Here is a 20,860-nt window from a genome sequence, read left to right as displayed (position 1 = left end):
ACAGTTTACGAACGCTAATTTTTGTGAAGACTACGCAGCTTTAAATCCATGATGTTGACTCAATGTCATGTTGATCTGACTTTACGTTCCGAAAATACCACGCAGTTTTATTTCACAGAATAGGTCAGATTTATATCACCTTGAATGTACTGTGTGCCTTTCAAATCAGCATTTCCCATTTGCACAAGTTTGCGCGGATAACCTCGCTGGGGGAACCATTGTGGAAAACCCAATTCCCTTACTTCTCTCGCCACCCACTCTTTTTATTTCCCTAAAACACCCAAGATGTACACTATCGCACGCGAGAAGCAAAATCGAAACCAGCTTTAACTTTTCAAAAAAAAAGTTTTCAACAACTCGCATCTCACGTGTCGTAGAGAATAGGAATAATTAAAAAAGAAACTCCTGCAAAAAAAAAAAATCCCATTTAAATGGGTACAGAATCTTCCTGTAATGATATTGTTAAGTAAAAAGCAATCATGTATTGAGGAATTTCTTGCGCTGGGAAACAGCAAACAATGTTGCAAAAAGTTTGCCTGCAGTTAGCTCTCACCTATGGAGCATGCGCGCTGCCCTCAGCCACACTTCAGTCCTGACAACAGACAATTTTATTGGGAAGAAGCGAAGGTGCGTTTACTATAAATGTGAAAAAAAGATCTAATCTTGTGCTCCCTGACCTTATTTTACGGTCAGGGCGTTGCAACAGCCTCTGTTTTACAGTTTGTGTCAGGTTTTCCTCCTCTTTTAGACTTTTAACCAGTTAAAATTATTGCAACTAACCACTGACTTTAACGTTTTGTTTTGAAAGGGTTGTTGAAGAAATTCATCTTTTTTCCCCCCTCCAGTTTAAGCTGCTAAGTTTTTCAATGAAATTCAGAAAAATTAAGCACTTAAGAGTTTTTCTGTCAGAACTTTTATTGGAATGGATTTTTAATTTGGGGGGGAAAAGTCGCTTAAAATAAATATATTTCAAAAGAGTCGGGGTTAATTTTTTAATATATATATATAAAAAGAAAAGCAGGGATGAGGAGAATTTCTGTAATGGCGATGTGAGTTGTTCTTGGGTTTGTTCTTTAATTAAAGCCTCAGCTGCCGGGTTGTCGAGAGAATTGGATTTAAGTGAAGTGGAAGGTTTGTGAATTAAGTCTCAACGTGTTTTAGGCCTTGTTGGTTCCGCCATTTTGTGACAAGTCTAAACCCAACTAAATAATTACATCAGGAAAGAAGCTTCTTTCTTTTAAAAAAAAATGTAAAACCGCGCAATCTGTAAAAGAAGCAGCAACGATATCCGCGCCTATTGAAAGTTTAATGTTCCTTTGCTTTGTGCATTTCTTCATATAAAATTATTCTCACGGGCCGGAAGACTTATGATTTTCTTTTTTTTTCTTCCGATACATTAACTCTAAGAACATGCATTTTGATCAATGCATTGCAATTGTTGAAACTGTTAACTTATCGCAAATGGTGAAAGCGTGGAGAACTTTTTTGGGGGGGATATATATTAGATCGATTTATTTATTTTTTGTTGAACGTCTTCGAGTTTTTTTTCTAAAACAGCTGTTTGATATTTTCCGGCACAGTGCACAGATCAATAGGACAGGGTATGTATAATTCGAGTTGTGTGTTTGCATTCCATTAATTGTTTTTTTTTCCCAACTGCGAACTTGTATTCTCTCGATCAGTAAATCAGGAAGGGTGAATAAAGACTGAGGGGTGAATGAGATGTGTCAAGAGCGTCTCCCTGTGGCCAGGTCAATCTTTCAGTGGTTTACAGGATATGGGAGATGATTTAGATCATATTGCTTCTGTCCCCGTTTGTTTGTATTTTGTTAGGCTTGCAGATATTTGTTTCATTTGTGCAGAACACTGATTGGTATAAATTTGAATTAATAAACTTTTTAGAATGTTGTCAGTGGGACGATTGTGAACCAGCAAGAGTGACATGGCTGGGAAAGACAAACTTGCATTTATATAGCACCTTTACTGTGGTTAAAGCGTCCCAAGGCGCTTCACATAAGCATTAGCAAACATCATTTGACACTGAGTCGTATTAAGAGATATTGGGACAGGTGGTCAGAGAGGTAGATTTAAAGGAGCATCTTAAAGGGGGAGAGAGAAGTAGAGAGTCAAGTTAAAGCAGCGAATTGCAGAGCTTAGAGCCTAGGCTTGCATAGCTGTGGTGGAGAGATGAAAATCGGGATGTACAAGAGACCAGAATTGGAAGACTGCAGCGATCATGTATGGATGCTTAATGCCTATCTACTTAATCTTGTGTGCTTTTTAGCACTGATTAACGTTTAAAGTAATTTTGCAACACAATGCAGAAACTGTAGTTTAATTCCAGTTGGATGTCATAATCTGAGTGGATTGCAAATTGTGGCAAACATTGTAAGACTACCTGGATGAGGTGGCCTTGCACTGCTTGAGCTTCACATCAGCTGAACTATAATTGCAACTGGAGGAAAAAAAGCACATTGTGTGCTTACTGATGCTGTGTCCTGTTCATCTATCACCCCTTGCTTGCTGACCTGCATTGGCTCCCAGTTAAGCTGTGCCTTTTTTTATTCTAGATTATCATCCTTGTTTTCAAGTCCCTCCATGGCCTTGCCCCTCCCAATCTATGTAATCTCCTGCACACCCACAACCCTCCAAGATAGCTGTACTCATCTAATTCTGGCCTCCTCAGCATCCCTGATCTTCATTGCTGGTTGTGGCTTCAGCTGCCTAGGTCCTAAACTCTGAAATTTCCTCCCTAAACCTCTCCATCTTTCTACCTCTCTCTCCTCCTTTAGGATGTCCTTAAAATCAACCTCTTTGACCAAGCTTTTGGTCATCTGTCCTAATACCTCCTTATGTGGATCAGTGTCAAATTTTATTTGATAACACTCCTGAGAAGCGCCTTGGGACATTTTACTACATTAAAAACACTATATAAATGCAAGTTGTTGTTATAATGAAGGAGCAAAACAAGAAAATGTTCAGACTTCATTCCATTTCTAGGCATTAACATGTGCATCGGTAAACTTGAGATACTTTTTGTTTCAGCAAATCAACCCAAAACAATGGAACTAGGTACAAGAGAGGAAAATGTGAATGCTCCACCAGGGCAGGATTTCGACCTGCTTAGTGCTATGGAATGGAAGGACGGAATTGCTACGCTGCCAGGCAGCAATTTAAAGGTAATTCATCAATCTAATTATAGTACGTATTTCTATAGCACAGAAGAACTATCATGTTTTTCTGATTGGCTCAGAATTCCAGAAACCAGTCACTATCCAGCCGCTTAACTGCCTCCTGCAAATTTCCCCCCATATTCTGTGATTTTGTTTGAGCAATGCCAGAGGAGATTGGCTCACCTTCAGCAATGCCAGAGGTGATCAATTTACCAGGAGCTATAGGAGGGGTGGGCATCGAGTTGCAAATTCTCAATTCTGTGCTAAAGAAAATGCTGATTTGTGACTTGTAACCATTTAGGGTACCATTTCCTTGATGTGACTGTGTCTGTCAGCTACAGAAGTCTTGAGTGTAGAGGATTACAGTGGAAGAATTGCAGATTTGGGAATATAAAACTATTCTTATTCTGTTGCCCTGTGCGCTCAGAAGGCAACCTGTTCCTCAGCTTTACCAATTTTCCTAGGGGCTTCTGAATAATAGCCAAAATTCTTAGTATTAATTTCTGTTCTTTAGAAATCTGTTTATCTTTGGTTTGTATTTATCTTTTGGTCCTTGCTCTAACAGGAAATGCTGGTAATACGATTAGCATCTAAAAAGAGAAAAGTTAAATTATTTCAGGTGGGACACTTCAGCAGATCTTAGGATTTGAAATGTTTACCCGTCATCTCTGAGAATGGCAGATCTGCTGTCTTTTCCAACATTCAGCATTTTAGAACATAGAACATTACAGCGCAGTACAGGCCCTTCGGCCCTCGATGTTGCGCCGACCTGTGAAACCATCTGACCTACACTATTCCATTTTCATCCATATGTCGATCCAATGACCACTTAAATGCCCTTAAAGTTGGCGAGTCTACTACTGTTGCAGGCAGAGCGTTCCACGCCCCTACTACTCTGAGTAAAGAAACTACCTCTGACATCTGTCCGATATCTATCACCCCTCAACTTAAAGCTATGTCCCCTCGTGTTTGCCATCACCATCCGAGGAAAAAGACTCTCACTATCCACCCTATCTAACCCTCTGATTATCTTATATGTCTCTATTAAGTCACCTCTCCTCCTCCTTCTCTCCAACGAAAACAACCTCAAGTCCCTCAGCCTTTCCTCATAAGACCTTCCCTCCATACCAGGCAACATCCGAGTAAATCTCCTCTGCACCCTTTCCAAAGCTTCCACATCCTTCCTATAATGCGGTGACCAGAACTGCACGCAATACTCCAGGTGCGGCCGCACCAGAGTTTTGTATAGCTGCAGCATGACCTCGTGTCTCCGAAACTCGATCCCCCCTACTAATAAAAGCTACACACCATATGCCTTCTTAACAGCCCTATTAACCTGGGTAGCAACTTTCAGGGATTTATGTACCTGGACACCAAGATCTCTCTGCTCATCTACACGACCAAGAATCTTCCCATTAGCCCAGTGCTCTGCATTCCTGTTACTCCTTCCAAAGTGGATCACCTCACACTTTTCCGCATTAAACTCCATTTGCCATCTCTCAGCCCAGCTCTGCAGCCTATCTATGTCCCTCTGTAACCTACAACATCCTTCGGCACTATCCACAACTCCACTGACCTTTGTGTCATCCACAAATTTACTAACCCACCCTTCTACACCCTCATCCAGGTCATTTATAAAAATGACAAACAGCAGTGGCCCCAAAACAGATCCTTGCGGTACACCAGTAGTAACTAAACTCCAGGATGAACATTTGCCATCAACCACCATCTTTCAGCTAGCCAATTTCTGATCCAAAGCACTAAATCACCTTCAATCCCAAACTTCCGTATTTTCTGCAATAACCTACCGTGGGGAACCTTATCAAACGCCTTACTGAAATCCATATACACCACATCCACGGCTTTACCCTCATCCACCTGTTTGGTCACCTTCTCAAAAAACTCAATAAGGTTTGTGAGGCACGACCTACCCTTCACAAAACCGTGCTGACTATCGCTAATGAACTTATTCCTTTCAAGATGATTATAAATCCTATCTCTTATAACCTTTTCCAACATTTTACCCACAACCGAAGTAAGGCTCACAGGTCTATAATTACCAGGGCTGTCTCTACTCCACTTCTTGAACAAAGGGACAACATTTGCTATCCTCCAGTCTTCCAACACTATTCCTGTCGACAATGACGACATAAAGATCAAGGACAAAGGCTCTGCAATCTCCTCCCTGGCTTCCCAGAGAATCCTAGGATAAATCCCATCTGGCCCAGGGGACTTATCTATTTTCACACTTTCCAAAATTGCTAACACCTCCTCCTTGTGAACCTCAATCCCATCTAGCCTAGTAGTCTGTATCTCAGTATTCTCCTCGACAACATTTTCTTTCTCTACTGTAAATACTGACAAAAAATATTCATTTAACGCTTCCCCTATCTCCTCTGATTCCACACACAACTTCCCACTACTATCCTTGATTGGCCCTAATCTAACTCTAGTCATTCTTTTATTCCTGATATACCTATAGAAAGCCTTAGGGTTTTCCTTGATCCTATCCGCCAATGACTTCTCGTGTCCTCTCCTCGCTCTTCTTAGCTCTCCCTTTAGATCCTTCCTGGCTAGCTTGTAACTCTCAAGCGCCCGAACTGAGCCTTCACGTCTCATCCTAACATAAGCCGCCTTCTTCCTCTTGACAAGCGCTTCAACTTCTTTAGTAAACCACGGCTCCCTCGCTCGACAACTTCCTCCCTGCCTGACAGGTACATACTTATCAAGGACACGCATTAGCTGCTCCTTGAATAAGCTCCACATTTCGTTTGTGCCCATCCCCTGCAGTTTCCTTCCCCATCCTACGCATCCTAAATCTTGCCTAATCGCATCATAATTTCCTTTCCCCCAGCTATAATTCTTGCCCTGCGGTATATACCTGTCCCTGCCCATCGCTAAGGTAAACCTAACCGAATTGTGATCACTATCACCAAAGTGCTCACCTACATCTAAATCTAACACCTGGCCAGGTTCATTACCCAGTACCAAATCCAATGTGGCATCGCCCTTGGTTGGCCTGTCTACATACTGTGTCAGAAAACCCTCCTGCACACACTGGACAAAAACTGACCCATCTAAAGTACTCGAACTATAGTATTTCCAGTCAATATTTGGAAAGTTAAAGTCCCCCATAACAACTACCCTGTTACTCTCGCTCCTGTCGAGAATCATCTTCGCTATCCTTTCCTCTACATCTCTGGAACTATTCGAAGGTCTAAAGAAAACTCCCAACAGGGTGACCTCTCCTCTCCTGTTTCTAACCTCGACCCATACTACCTCAGTAGACGAGTCCTCAAACGTCCTTTCTGTCGCCGTAATACTCTCCTTGATTAACAATGCCACACCCCCCCCCCCCCCCCTCTTTTACCATCTTCTTTGTTCTTACTGAAACATCTAAATCCCGGAACCTGCAACATCCATTCCTGTCCCTGCTCTACCCATGTCTCCGAAATGGCCACAACATCGAGATCCCAGGTACCAACCCATGCTGCAAGCTCACCCACCTTGTTCCGGATGCTCCTGGCGTTGAAGTAGATACACTTTAAACCAAGTTCTTGCTTGCCAGTGCCCTCTTGCGTCCTTGTAACCTTATCCCTGACCTCACTACTCTCAACATCCTGTACACTGGAACTACAATTTAGGTTCCCATCCCCCTGCTGAATTAGTTTAAACCCCCCCGAAGAGCACTAGCAAATCTCCCCCCCCCCCCCCCCCCCCCAGGATATTGGTACCCCTCTGGTTCAGGTGAAGACCATCCTGTTTGTAGAGGTCCCACCTACCCCAGAAAGAGCCCCAATTATCCAGGAAACCAAAACCCTCCCTCCTACACCATCCCTGCAGCCATGTGTTCAACTCCTCTCTCTCCCTATTCCTCGCTTCGCTAGCACGTGGCACGGGCAACAACCCAGAGATACGAACTCTGTTTGTTCTCGCTCTAAGCTTCCACCCTAGCTCCCTGAATTTCTGCCTTAAATCCCCATCTCTCTCCCTACCTATGTCGTTGGTGCCTATGTGGACACGACTTGGGGCTGCTCCCCCTCCCCCTTAAGGATCCCAAAAACACTATCCGAGACATCACGAACCCTGGCACCTGGGAGGCAACACACCAACCGTGAGTCTCTCTCGTTCCCACAGAACCTCCTATCTGTTCCCCTAACTTATTTATTCCCACTTATTTCAAGAAACTATATGTGGCAAACATTTAACAATTAATTCAGGTATAAACAGTGTACATTCTTAACCCAACATTTACAGGAGAGTGCATTGGCACCAATTTGTACAGTTTTTGGAGGGACAGGGCAGGTTTATGATGTCTAATAATCTAATGGATTATTTAGCTTTATGAACCCTTAAAGGTAAAAGGAATGTAAGTTTTGGGAAATTGAGATAAAGGAAAGCGATGCACATATTCATAAACTTTCTTTTGAACAGTTCCGAATGACTGAGTTCAACACACTGGAAATCATCACAAATGCAGAGACTGAAAATGGGAAAGACACCAGCTTGAAAAATGGGAGCAGGGCCCCAGATTCAAAAGGTGAGTTTATCCTTCAGAAGAGTGCGTCAGCTTGGGGCAGGTTTGAAAATTAGGTTATTGTGATTTTCTTTTCCAGGAACTGAATCACTGTTCTAGTGATTCTGTCACATTTTTTAAAATTCTTGGAACTTTTGTTCTGTACAGAATTGAGGCTGACACTCTCTTGTAGACTTCAGGAGTGCTGCATATTTTGAGCTACTGCCTTTCAGATGAGGTGTTAATCTAGGGCTCCATTTGATTGACTGCCTATTCCATCTCGTAGCTATTTGTGGAATTCTGCTGTGTCTCAATTAGCTGTCTTTGTCCGCATCATAGCTGCACTTCAAATTTAATTAATTTATGAAAGGTGTTATGAAACATTTGAAACTTGTGATAAGGCAATGAATAAAAAAGTTTTTCTTCCTCTTGGTTTCCTTCCTTTGCATTGTTTCTTTTCCCTTTTCTCGAATAATTGCGCTGTAGCATAGTGGTTATGTACTGGATTAATAATGCAGAGGCTTAGACTCATCATCTGGGGACATGAGTTCAAATCCCACCATGACAACAAGGGAATTTAAATTCAATTAGTTAAATAAATCTTCTTCCTCCTCTTCCTTCTTTCCCCTTTCCTCCCTCTTCCTCCCTTTCCCCTTTCCTCCCTCTTCCTCCCTTTCCCCTTTCCTCCCTCTTCCTCCCTTTCCCCTTTCCTCCCTCTTCCTCCCTTTCCCCTTTCCTCCCTCTTCCTCCCTTTCCCCTTTCCTCCCTCTTCCTCCCTTTCCCCTTTCCTCCCTCTTCCTCCCTTTCCCCTTTCCTCCCTCTTCCTCCCTTTCCCCTTTCCTCCCTCTTCCCCCTTTTCCCCTTTCCTCCCTCTTCCCCCTTTTCCCCTTTCCTCCCTCTTCCCCCTTTTCCCCTTTCCTCCCTCTTCCCCCTTTTCCCCTTTCCTCCCTCTTCCCCCTTTTCCCCTTTCCTCCCTCTTCCCCCTTTTCCCCTTTTCTCCCTCTTCCCCCTTTTCCCCTTTCCTCCCTCTTCCCCCTTTTCCCCTTTCCTCCCTCTTCCCCCTTTTCCCCTTTCCTCCCTCTTCCCCCTTTTCCCCTTTCCTCCCTCTTCCCCCTTTTCCCCTTTCCTCCCTCTTCCCCCTTTTCCCCTTTCCTCCCTCTTCCCCCTTTTCCCCTTTCCTCCCTCTTCCCCCTTTTCCCCTTTCCTCCCTCTTCCCCCTTTTCCCCTTTCCTCCCTCTTCCCCCTTTTCCCCTTTCCTCCCTTTTCCCCCTTTCCTCCCTCTTCCCCCTTTTCCCCCTTTCCTCCCTCTTCCCCCTTTTCCCCCTTTCCTCCCTCTTCCCCCTTTTCCCCCTTTCCTCCCTCTTCCCCCTTTTCCCCCTTTCCTCCCTCTTCCCCCTTTTCCCCCTTTCCTCCCTCTTCCCCCTTTCCCCCCTTTCCTCCCTCTTCCCCCTTTTCCCCCTTTCCTCCCTCTTCCCCCTCTTCCCCCTCTTCCCCCTCTTCCCCCTTTTCCCCCTTTTCCCCCTCTTCCCCCTTTTCCCCCTTTTCCCCCTTTTCCCCCTCTTCCCCCTTTTCCCCCTTTCCTCCCTCTTCCCCCTTTCCTCCCTCTTCCCCCTTTTCCCCTTTCCTCCCTGTCTCGGGAGACAATGGGTAAGCGCCTGCAGGTGGTCAGTGGTGTGTGGAGCAGCACCGAGAGTGGCTATAAAGGCCAATTCTAGAGTGACAGACTCTTCCACAGGTGCTGCAGATAAAATTGGTTGTCAGGGTTGTTTCGCAGTTGGCTCTCCCCTTGCGCTTCTGTCTTTTTTCCTGCCAACTGCTAAGTCTCTTCGACTCGCCACACTTTAGCCCCGCCTTAATGGCTGCCCGCCAGCTCGGGCAATCGCTGGCAACTGACTCCCACGACTTGTGATCAATGTCACAGGACTTCATGTCGTGTTTGCAGACGTCTTTAAAGCGGAGACATGGACAGCCGGTGGGTCTGATACCAGTGGCGAGCTCGCTGTACAATGTGTCCTTGGGGATCCTGCCATCTTCCATGCGGCTCACATGGCCAAGCCATCTCAAGCGCCGCTGACTCAGTAGGGTGTATAAGCTGGGGATGTTGGCTGCCTCGAGGACTTCTGTGTTGGAGATACGGTCCTGCCACCTGATGCCAAGTATTCTCCAGAGGCAGCGAAGATGGAATGAATTGAGACGTCGCTCTTGGCTGACATACATTGTCCAGGCCTCGCTGCCGTAGAGCAAGATACTGAGGACACAGGCTTGATGCACTTGGACTTTTGTGTTCCGTGTCAGTGCGCCATTTTCCCACACTCTCTTGGCCAGTCTGGACGTAGCAGTGGAAGCCTTTCCCATGTGCTTGTTGATTTCTGCATCGAGAGACAGGTTACTGGTGATAGTTGAGCCTAGGTAGGTGAACTCTTGAACCACTTCCAGAGCGTGGTCGCCGATATTGATGGATGGAGCATTTTTGACGTCCTGTCCCATGATGTTCGTTTTCTTGTGGCTGATGGTTGGGCCAAATTCGTTGCAGGCAGCCGCAAACCTGTCGATTAGACTCCGCAGACACTCTTCAGTGTGAGATGTTAATGCAGCATCGTCAGTAAAGAGAAGTTCCCTGATGAGGACTTTCCGTACTTTGGTCTTCGCTCTTAGACGGGCAAGGTTGAACAACCTGCCCCCTGATCTTGTGTGGAGGAAAATTCCTTCTTCTGAAGACTTGAACGCATGTGAGAGCAGCAGGGAGAAGAAGATCCCAAACAGTGTAGGTGCGAGAACACAGCCCTGTTTCACGCCACTCAGGATAGGAAAGGGGTCTGATGAGGCACCGCTATGCTGAACTGTGCCTTTCATATTGTCATGGAATGAGGTGATGGTACTTAGTAGCTTTGGTGGACATCTGATCTTTGCTGGTAGTCTGAAGAGACCATGTCTGCTGACGAGATCAAAGGCTTTGGTGAGATCTATGAAAGCAATGTAGAGGGGCATCTGTTGTCCACGGCATTTCTCCTGTAGCTGGCAAAGGGAGAACAGAATGTCAATGGTGGATCTCTCTGTTCGAAAGCCACACTGTGCTTCAGGGTAGACACACTCAGCCAGCTTCTGGCGTCTGTTTAAAATGAATTGAGCGAAGACTTTCCCCACTATGCTGAGCAGGGAGATTCCATGGTAGTTGTTGCAGTCACCGCGGTCACCCTTGTTCTTATAGAGGGTGATGATATTGGCATCGTGCATGTCCTGTGGTACTGCTCTCTCATCCCAACACAGGCAAAGCAGTTCATGTAGTGCTGAGAGTATAGCAGGCTTGGCACTCTTGATTATTTCAGGGGTAATGCCGTCCTTCCCAGGGGCTTTTCCGCTGGCTAGAGAATCAATGGCATCACTTGAGTTCTGATTTTGTTGGCTGTTCACCCAGCTCATCCATGACTGGCAGAGACTGGGCTGCATTGAGGGCGGTATCGGTGACAATTTATATTTATAAAGCACCTTTTAATGTAACGTCCCAAAGCATTTCACAGGAGTGCTAGCACTAAAAATTTGACACGTAGCCACATAAGGAGTTAATAGGACTGATCATCAGATAGTCAAAGAGGTAGATTTTAAGAAGAGTCTTAAAGGAAGAGAGAGGTAGAGAGCCAGAGCTTTAGTGGGTATTCTAGGCAGCTGAAGGCAAAGCCGTCAGTGGTGAATTGATGAAAATTGTGAGCGCAAGGGGGCAGAGTTGGAGGAATGCAGAGACTTCGGAGGGTTGTGGGGCTGGAGAAGGTAACAGAATGGTTTTTCAATCACCTCTCCAGTTTCTGGATTGTTTGTGTGTGTGTATATATAACCAAGACTTTTCTTTTTCTCCCCCCATGTCCTTCCTGTGTCTGGCAATGGCTACAGCTTCACAAAATCCAGAGGAAGTGCCCAGCATGGATGGAATCTATTGTTGCGAGAACTGTGGACACTATGGCACTATTGAGCACTTCAGTCACGGGGGGAAATTCTGCACTGAGGCCTGTGCACAGCAGTACAAAGAAAGGTACATGTTCTTAACAGACAACACTGCTTCTTTGATGCATTGTTTTTCATTCCTCGTTATTTCCACTCAGTCTAAATAACTATCCGAAATCATACATGACATCCTTTCAGATACAGTGGGCCAATAGTGATGGCATGAAAACTAGAATCCTCTGAGTAAATAACTGTATAAAACACTGATTCAGCCTCAACTGGAATATTGTGTCCTGTTCTGGAAGGATTAGATTAAATTAGAGATACAGCACTGAAACAGGCCCTTCAGCCCACCGAGTCTGTGCCGAACATCAACCACCCATTTATACTAATCCTACACTAATCCCATATTCCTACCAAACATCCCCACCTGTCCCGATATTTCCCTACCACCTACCTATACTAGTGACAATTTATAATGGCCAATTTACCTATCAACCTGCAAGTCTTTTGGCTTGTGGGAGGAAACCGGAGCACCCGGAGGAAACCCACGCAGACACAGGGAGAACTTGCAAACTCCACACAGGCAGTACCCGGAATCGAACCCGGGTCCCTGGAGCTGTGAGGCTGCGGTGCTAACCACTGCGCCACTGTGCCGCCCAAATGTTAAGGATGTTAAGGCATTAGAGAGGGTGCAGAAAAGGTTCACGAGAATGGTTTCAGGGATGAGTAACTTCAGTTATGTGGTTAGGTTGGAGAAGCTAAAGCTGTTTTCCTTGGAGAAAATTAAGAGGAGATTTGACAGACGTGCTCAAATTCACGAGAGGTCTGGAGAGAATAGATGGGAAAAACTGTTCCCATTGGCAGAAGGATCGAGAACAAGAGGACACCAATTTAAGGTGATTGGCCAAAGAAGCAACGGAAAAAGCTTTTTACACAGCGAGAGGTTAGGATCTGGAATGCACTTTCTGAAAGTGTGGTGGAGACAGGTTCAATTGAGGCCTTCAAAAGAGAAGTGTTAATTATCTGAAGAGAAAAAATTGCAGGGATATGGGGAAAGGCAGGGGAGTGGGACTAGGTGAGTTGCTCTTGAAGAGCTGGCACAGACACGATGGGCTGAGTGGCCTCCTCCTGTGCTGTAACCATTCTATGATTCTATGATAAGTTACTCTGCTTATAGTTTTCTCTGGCTAAAGTTACTTGTTTTATTCACCTTGACTAAAAATTATCACATGGACTGACCTTTTTCATCTATGGTTCTTGTCTGATTACACCTTAAGTGTAAATATCATAACGGAACTAACAACTGGAGCATTCCAATTCATGTGACTCCATTATATCTATTATAACTCAATTTGTAAAACTAGAAAAGCCAGTTGCAAATATACACAAGTGTGAGGTGCTTATTTCGAATTTGGTATTTACAGGAAATATGATTTTATGACTATAGTGCAGCAATTGTTGAATTGTCCATGTATTGGAACCTGCCTGAGAATTGTGCTAAAATCTCCCAGTAAGTTACTTTAATTGTTGCACTGTTGAAAGAGAGAAGTCAGCATAGAAGCAGCGTCAGAAAACAAATGTCAATTCCCTACGAGCTTCAGCTGATTGTGGCAGTGATCAGAAGAGCCTTGCAGATCAAGGGCATCTGGGGATTGATTCCAGGTCAGAACTGAGTTAGCTGTTCATGGGAGTGGTGATGATCGAGCTCTTGGTCTAAGGAGGGCAGAATTGTCCAGGGTTGCTGTTACCGAGCTTGCTGGAATTGCATGTATTGGATGTCAGGACAGGATGCAGCTTTTGTTAGGTAGGTAGTGTCGTGGTTGTGATATTGGGCTAGCAAATACCACCATGGGAAACTATGAAACTGAATTCAGTAAATCTGGTCACTTGTGGGCTAGCTGCTAGATTATCTTTAGAAACACAGCTGGTTCACTCATTTCTTCAGAGCAGGGAACTGTCATCCCTTACTCAGTCTGGTTGACATGTGATGCTAGGCCACTCTACAGATTTCATGATGTTTAATGCCTTTTGACATGGCCTAACAAGCCACTATACAACAAGTTGCAGTAAATGGTTGCAGAAGACAAATGCCGTTTTGTCCACATTCCCATAAACAATTTTTTTTCAAAACAAAAATTCTTCTGGTAAAATAGTACTTGCTAAATAGGTTTACACGAATAGTGGCCACTAACACCTGGCGTCCATGTAACATACCCCACTAATTAGTCGACTTAACAGCGGGATGGAGATAGTGGCATTAAAAAAGTGGTGGGGGTAGCATACTGGGGAAAAATATGTGGGATAAATAAGGGTTATGATTGAAAACAATTGTAAAAACCATTTATGTGTAGTTTTATTCTACATCTAAATCTGGCTTTAATTATTCTGCACAGAGTTGCCATTGCAGAATGCAGACCATGTGAGAAGTTTGTGTTTATATAGCAGCCAAATTTATAATAGTGAACCCTTTGTACTCCAGGTATTTTACCCTCCTGCTGATTAACAGTGTCCTGTTTATAGTTTGATCAAGAAGGCAAAAAAACTCAAGGCCACCATCTGTCTGACTAGATAATCTTCCTGTACCAGTGGTGCAAGTTTCTCATTTACTGGTACATTAGCCCAGATTTTGCAGTCAGTGACAAAGGAATGGTGCTTGCTGTTCACAGGCTGACAACAACTGAGATTTTGTGGTTTTTGAGCGTAGTCTTGCTGTTATCGGGTGTCTAATCGAGCATGGTGCCCTCTACAGGGGATCTGTGGTGTCTGTGAGCTGGGCAAGCAATAGCAAGGCTCTTCAGCCAATCACATTGAAGGATCCTCGCTGTGACAGAGTCTAAACAAGGAAGTATAAATTAAATTCAAATCATATACACAAAGCAAAAAATAAAGGTTTGGAAAGAAAGATGTGATTGAGAGAGATGTAAGAGACAGATGGAAAAAGTAAAGGAAAAAATTAGAAAAAATCTCCAGCTCTGAAGGAATAAGACTCCACACTTGTAAAATTAAATTTTCTGTGCCAGAGAGATTTGGCAGTAATTATGACTTAACATGCTACAAAAAAATCACGATCTCCTGAATTATTTTTTATTCATACATGGGATGTGGGCATTGCTGGCCGGGCCAGCATTTATTGCCCATCCCTAATTGCCCTTGAGAATACACCAGCCTTATCTTTTACTGCCCTATTTAGTGGGTGCCTTCACACCCTTGCAATGATTTCATTGCAGAGCCTACTATTGAGATCTAGCACAGCCTTTCAAGGAGCAGGGTAACTCCATTTGAGATTGGGTAATTCTGCACTGAGTGAGGATGATGCTTCCTGGGTTAGTGCTGTATTGATCTGTCATTAACCAAAACTAAAATATCCCTTTAGCTAGCTTTCAGATCCACCTTGACTAGTTTATTTCTTTTGTTCCTTTTAAATATTAAATTTGGTCAACAAGTAGAATCAGAAGTCAACTTTTTTCTCTTAACATCCCCGTTATAATATTTTACCTCTTCAAGGTTAATCTCAATGACCCGAATATTTACTAGGGTGGGATCTCCGAGCAGGGGTGGGAGGCGTTCTGGTCAGTCCCTGAACGCTGGAGTTTAGACTCCACAACAGGATCCCTGCCTGGAAGCCAACCTGATTAACAGGCTTGGCTCCCTGTTGGGTGGGGAATGATGCAGCAGAGATTATAGCCCTTGAGCAAGTAAGTTTATGCTCTTGGAGTAGAGATCTGTAGGGTCGGTGACCAGATTGGTGGGGGGGGTGGTGGGGTGTCTGTGAATGCGAGTGGTTTCCAATTGTGGAGGGAAGCAGGTTAGCTTGACCGCCGGGAAGTCCTCCTGGTCCGCAAGCAGTGCTGGAAAGAAGTCCTCACCTCCCTTGAGCTGCTCAGTTTCCCGAGGTCCGGGAAACACCGGCCAGCATTTAAATTTAAAATGGAGATGAAATCTGAGGCATGCAGCCTCATTAAAATATTTAAATGAGCATCCCACCTCGTGGGAGCTATTTGGTCATCTGCCACCTCCTCACCTCTGCCTTTGTAAAAACTGGAAGTGGTTCGAGGCTGGTTGGGTTCAGGTTTGAGATTTTAAAAAAAAAATTCACATCCCATCAGACCCAAACCCACCTGTTTTTGGGGGTTAAACCTTCCCTCAATGACCTCCCCCCCCTTATAGTTTTGGCAAAATACTTGAAATATTCATGTGACAATTATGGGCAACTTTATGGTTGCTATTGATATAGCTTCACCTGGTTTGCAGCTGTGCATTCATTTTATCTTGAGGTATTCTTTGCAAATGGAACCAGCCCCATTCGACTGGTTTTAGCTCATTGGGCCAGTGTATTGCAGCCATCTCTACCCATTCCCCACCCCAATAGATAAGTGGATAAATGGTCTGAATTCTAAGCCATATAGATCAGAATGTTTATCTCAAGTGCCTGTGTTGAGTTGGTTTGTCAGAGCCCTTACTGTTGCCCAAATTCTAAGAACGAGCAAAATGCGGCAAGGAATTGCCTATACTAATTGCTACTTTTGCATTACACATGCACGGTTACTGGGAAAGAATGGGATTTCCCTTTGCTGTAATGCCCTCCACAGTTGAATAAGCTGCTGCTGCTCACTGTTGAGGTTAATGCACGCTGAAGTACACTTGAGGTGGCACTGGAAGATTGTTGACTCTGATGGAACTAAATCCCAGCAAAACCTGGGGCCTTCAAGAGGGAAGGGGAGAAAATTGGCAACAAAAATAAAACTAAATCTTCATGGAGTAAGGCAATATCTTAAATCCATTTTTGTGAACTGTTTGTGTGGTTATATCTCTGTTACAGTTACATGCACTGACACAGTAACAATGCAATAATCCCTTTCAAACTTCTCTGAAGAATAATGCTACTTCAAATAGCTAATAATCGATTGCTACTTTAAGATTTTATATCTTTTTCACAGCACTTGTAAGCCTACTCATATAGATGTGACAAATGGCAATGGAACAATCATGAAGCGTCTCAGAAAGAAACGGAAGCTGCTGCTAGACTGGGAAGATGAAGATTTACAGATGGGTGAAGATGAGGTAAATTGCCACATGTCTTTTTGAATTCTTTTTTTTTTTGCTATTGACATTTTCACCTTTTTCTTTTATGCTCCTTTTTTGCTATAAGGATCAATGACTGTTGAGAATGTATGCAATTATTACAAAATCTATATCGCTGTGGCTATTCAATTTTTGATTATTTATAGAGGGTTGCCATTAGAATCGGGGAAAATTTTTGATAACTTCAACATTTTGACTTATTTTAAGAGACTATGCTTTTGTGGCTGGAGCTGCAATTGAGGAACCAGGTTGGAGTAGTTACTGAGTTAGATACTGTGGGAGGAATGAATTGCTGTGTTTGATAACTAGTGTCACTGTTTAGATCCAGTTTGTTCCCTAATGTCATTACTCATTATAATAAGTCTATTTATGATCAAATATATTTATACATATTTTGATCTATAGTTAACCAATCTACCATGGCATTCCACTCTGGAGTCATGACCGAGTAATTTTAACATTGGTCATTTATATACAAACTGCCTATAAAAAGTTGTTGTGCATTAATTACACCCTCTTGCCAATGACAGTGCAGCAGTGGCTCCAGTGGTGAGAGGGAAGAATTGCAATGCTTAAACAGGCAGTTATAAATATGACATAGGAATTGGAATAGAAAAAATTGTGTGCAGTTATTTAATATTTCTAATATAGATATATAGTAATTATTTCTTGGAATGGAGTTAAAGGGTTCTGATATGTTCTAATTTTAATAGTTTAATTAATGGTAAAAGAGAGACTTGCATTTCTGTAGTGCCTTTCATGACCTTGGGACATCCCAAAGCATTTCACAGCCAATAGTCACTGTTGTAATTAGGAAACAAGGTAGCTAATTTGCACACAACAAGCTCCCATACTCAGCAAATGTGTTGATGACCAGGTAATCTGTTTTTGTGCTGTTGATTGAGGGCACCGGGCATAACTGCCCTACTCTCAATACTGCCAGGGGACCTTTTACCTCCACCTGAGAGGGCAGACAGTTAACGTCTCATCCAAAAGATGGCGCCTCTGACAGTGCAGCAGAAGAGAAACTGCTTCCAGTGGCTGGAGGGTCAGTAACCAGAGGGTACAGATTTAAGGAGATTGATAGAAGATCCAGAGGCGATATGAGGAAAAACGCTTTTACACAATGAGTGATTAGGATTTTGGATGGATTGCCTGATAGAGTGGTGGATACAGAATTGATAGTTGTCTTCAAAAGGGAATTGGGTAAATACTTGAAAAAGAAAAGTTTGCAAGGATATGGGGAAAGAACAGGGGAATGCGTGTAACTGGATTGCTGTTTGAAAGTCCCAGCATGTACTTGAGCTGAAAGGCCTCCTGTGCTTTACCGTTCAATTATTCCATGAAAATAGTTTGCCAACACTTAATTATCCTCAGGATTCACTGCAGCAACTGACTACTTCAGCTGCACCTCCCAAGTCTGCAACTTCTGTCACTGAGAAAGACGAGGGAATCAGGTACATGGAACCCAAGAGTCCCTTCAAGTCACACACCATCTGACTTTCACATCTATTGCCATACCTTCATTGCTGCTGGATCAAAATCCTGGAACTTTCTACCTGGTACTATTGTGGGAGCACCTTCATCACTCAGACTGAAACTGTTTAAGGCGGCAGCTCACGTTTACCACCTTGAGGCCTTGCCAGCAAATACCTGTATCCTGAGAATTTTTTTTTTCTTGGAGAAAGCACTGGAGTGCTGTTGGCGCCCTTGGGACCATACTGTAGCAAGAGTTAGCACCTTTCAAGAGCGAAGGGTAGAAAAAGGAAGGAGGAAAAATTATTTAAATTGCAGAATATTGGATGCCTTTCTGGTAGAGTCATGGTGCTACATAGCAAGTTTCCAATCTTTGCACAGTTGAGTAGTGCCTGTGCCTTCCCACAGCAAGTCAGAAACATTTGTTAGGCCAGTCCCTCCTGGCCACCTTCATGCATATCCTGATTGCTAGACACACAGGGGCATTGACAAAGTCTGGAGCAAGTCAACTCCCTGCTGCCTCAATGCAGGAAGTAGGTGGAGGAAGAAAAGAATGGAATTAGGGAAGATGATTATTATAGCAATAATGAAAGTTGTATGTAAGTGTACTGCACATTGAGTTAGTGGAAACATTCAAGGATGACTTGAATATTTAGCAATTGATTGGATACTGTGGGTGGCGCAGTGGTTAGCACCGCAGCCTCACCACTCCAGCGACCCAGGTTCAGTTCTGGGTACTGCCTGTGTGGAGTTTGCAAGTTCTCCCTGTTGCCCCGTGGGTTTCCTCCCACAGCCAAAGACTTGCAGGTTGGTAGGTAAATTGGCCATTGTAAATTGCCCCTAGTGTAGGTGGGTGGTAGGAGAATGGTGGGGTTGTGGTAGGGAATATGGGATTGATGTAGGATTAGTATAAATGGGTGGTTGATGGTCGGCACAGACTCGGTGGGCTGAAGGGCCTGTTGCAGTGCTGTATCTCTAAATAAGTAAAATAAGTACCCTAGTAGTCATTAATTAGTACTCAGCTGGTTTAAATTAACAGATGTAATAGCAACTTAGATGCAGTATAATGTGGATAAATGTGAGGTTAGTCACTTTGGTAGCAAAAACAGGAAGGCAGATTATTATCTGAAGGGCTATAAACTGAGAGAGGGGAATATGCAGCGAGACCTGGGTGTTCTCGTACACCAGTCACTGAAGGTAAGCATGCAGGTGCGACAGGCGGTAAAAATGGCAAATGGTATGTTGGCCTTCATAGCGAGAGGATTCGAGTACAGGAGCAGGGATGTCTTGCTGCAATTATACAGAGCCTTGGTGAGGCCCATACCTGGAATATTGTGTGCAGTTTTCGTCTCCTTATCTGAGGAAGGATGTTCTTGCTATAGAGGGAGTGCAGCGAAGGTTTACCAGACTGATTCCTGGGATGGCGGGGCTGACGTATGAGGAGAGACTGAGTCAGTTAGGGTTATGTTCGCTGGAGTTCAGCAGAGTGAGGGGCGATCTCCAAGAAACCTATAAAATTCTAACAGGACTTGACAGGGTAGATGCAGGAAGGATGTTCCCGATGGTGGGGGAGTCCAGAACCAGGGTTCTTAGTCTAACGATATGGGGTAAACCTTTCAGGACTGAGATGAGGACAAATTTCTTCACCCAGAGAGTGGTGAGCCTGTGGAATTCGCTACCACAGAAAGCAGTTGAAGCTAAAACATTGTATGTTTTCAAGAAGGAGTTAGGTATAGCTCTTGGGGCGAAAGGGATCAAAGAATATGAGGGAAAGCGGGAACAGGCTACTGAGTTGGATGATCAGCCATGATCATAATGAATGTCAGAGCAGGCTCGAAGGGCCGAATGGCCTACTCCTGCTCCTATTTTCTATGTTAGGATAGCTAAGCATTGATTTAGACTTAGTCCAGGGGGCTACCCAAGAAGGTAATTCTTTTAAGGAGCTTAGCAGCCAGCAATTTTTGAGAAGCATTTTATGCTCCTTGTTTGTTTGACAGATGAAGGATAATTTAATATTTTATCTGTGGATGAAGGGAACAGAGCTGGGGGGTAGTGGTAAATATGAGCAGGACTGAATCCTCATACGGAGGTAAATGCTAACTTATTTCTGTTACAGCTTTTATATATTTCTATGTATCTAACGGTATTCAAAAATATTATCATAGTTACTTACGATATTCTAATATTTGTAGGAAGCACTAGAAGAATTCAAGGTGAAGACCAAAATAGCTCAGGAGTCCCATCTCCGAGGCCGGAGAGGTCCCAAACTATTAAAACAAGGTATGCTAATTGATGGCTAATTTTGAAGCTGTTGGGTTCTTCAGATTAAAATAATACTGTTTATTAACCCATATTGTACACCCACAACTGGTATTTATATACCAACTTCAACGTAATAAAACATCCCAAGGCCTTTCACAGGGATGTTATAAAACAATATATGACACCAAGTCAAATAAAGTGATATTCAGGCAGATGACCAAAAGCTTGGTCAAGAGAGGTTTAGGGTCAGAATTCCAGAGCTTGAGGCCCAGGCAGCTGAGGGCGTGGCTGCCAATTGTGGAGCGATGTAAAATTGGGGGTGTTCAAGGGGCCAGATTTACAGGAGCACAGATATCTCGGAGGGTTGTGGGGCAGGAGGAGATTAGAGATAGGGAGGGGCAAGGCCATGGAG

At 43.8% G+C, this 20,860-nt stretch overlaps 1 protein-coding gene across 6 annotated transcripts in view; it reads left to right on the top strand.

Annotated features, from left to right (window-relative positions):
* Positions 1–558: 558 nt before the first annotated feature.
* The window catches only part of l3mbtl1b (L3MBTL histone methyl-lysine binding protein 1b), a 57,132-nt gene continuing 36,830 nt past the window's right edge, over positions 559–20,860 (top strand). For 5 of the 6 annotated variants that reach the window (XM_068011584.1, XM_068011585.1, XM_068011583.1 and 2 more), the window contains exons 1-6: positions 559–627; positions 3,046–3,179; positions 7,608–7,713; positions 11,575–11,713; positions 16,566–16,689; positions 20,379–20,466. In XM_068011584.1, the coding sequence (XP_067867685.1) occupies positions 3,063–3,179; positions 7,608–7,713; positions 11,575–11,713; positions 16,566–16,689; positions 20,379–20,466 (574 nt within the window). In that variant the 5' untranslated portion in view covers positions 559–627; positions 3,046–3,062. Of the gene's footprint in view, positions 628–1,034; positions 1,132–1,580; positions 1,602–3,045; positions 3,180–7,607; positions 7,714–11,574; positions 11,714–16,565; positions 16,690–20,378; positions 20,467–20,860 lie in introns of those variants that run through there. The other variant, XM_068011588.1, reaches the window with a different exon arrangement.

This window comes from Heterodontus francisci, chromosome 31 (genome assembly GCF_036365525.1).
Source record: "Heterodontus francisci isolate sHetFra1 chromosome 31, sHetFra1.hap1, whole genome shotgun sequence".
NCBI classification, from domain to species: Eukaryota; Metazoa; Chordata; class Chondrichthyes; order Heterodontiformes; family Heterodontidae; genus Heterodontus; species Heterodontus francisci.
The sequence above is the reverse complement of the archived record's forward strand: the minus strand, read 5'-3'. Positions and strand labels throughout refer to the sequence as shown.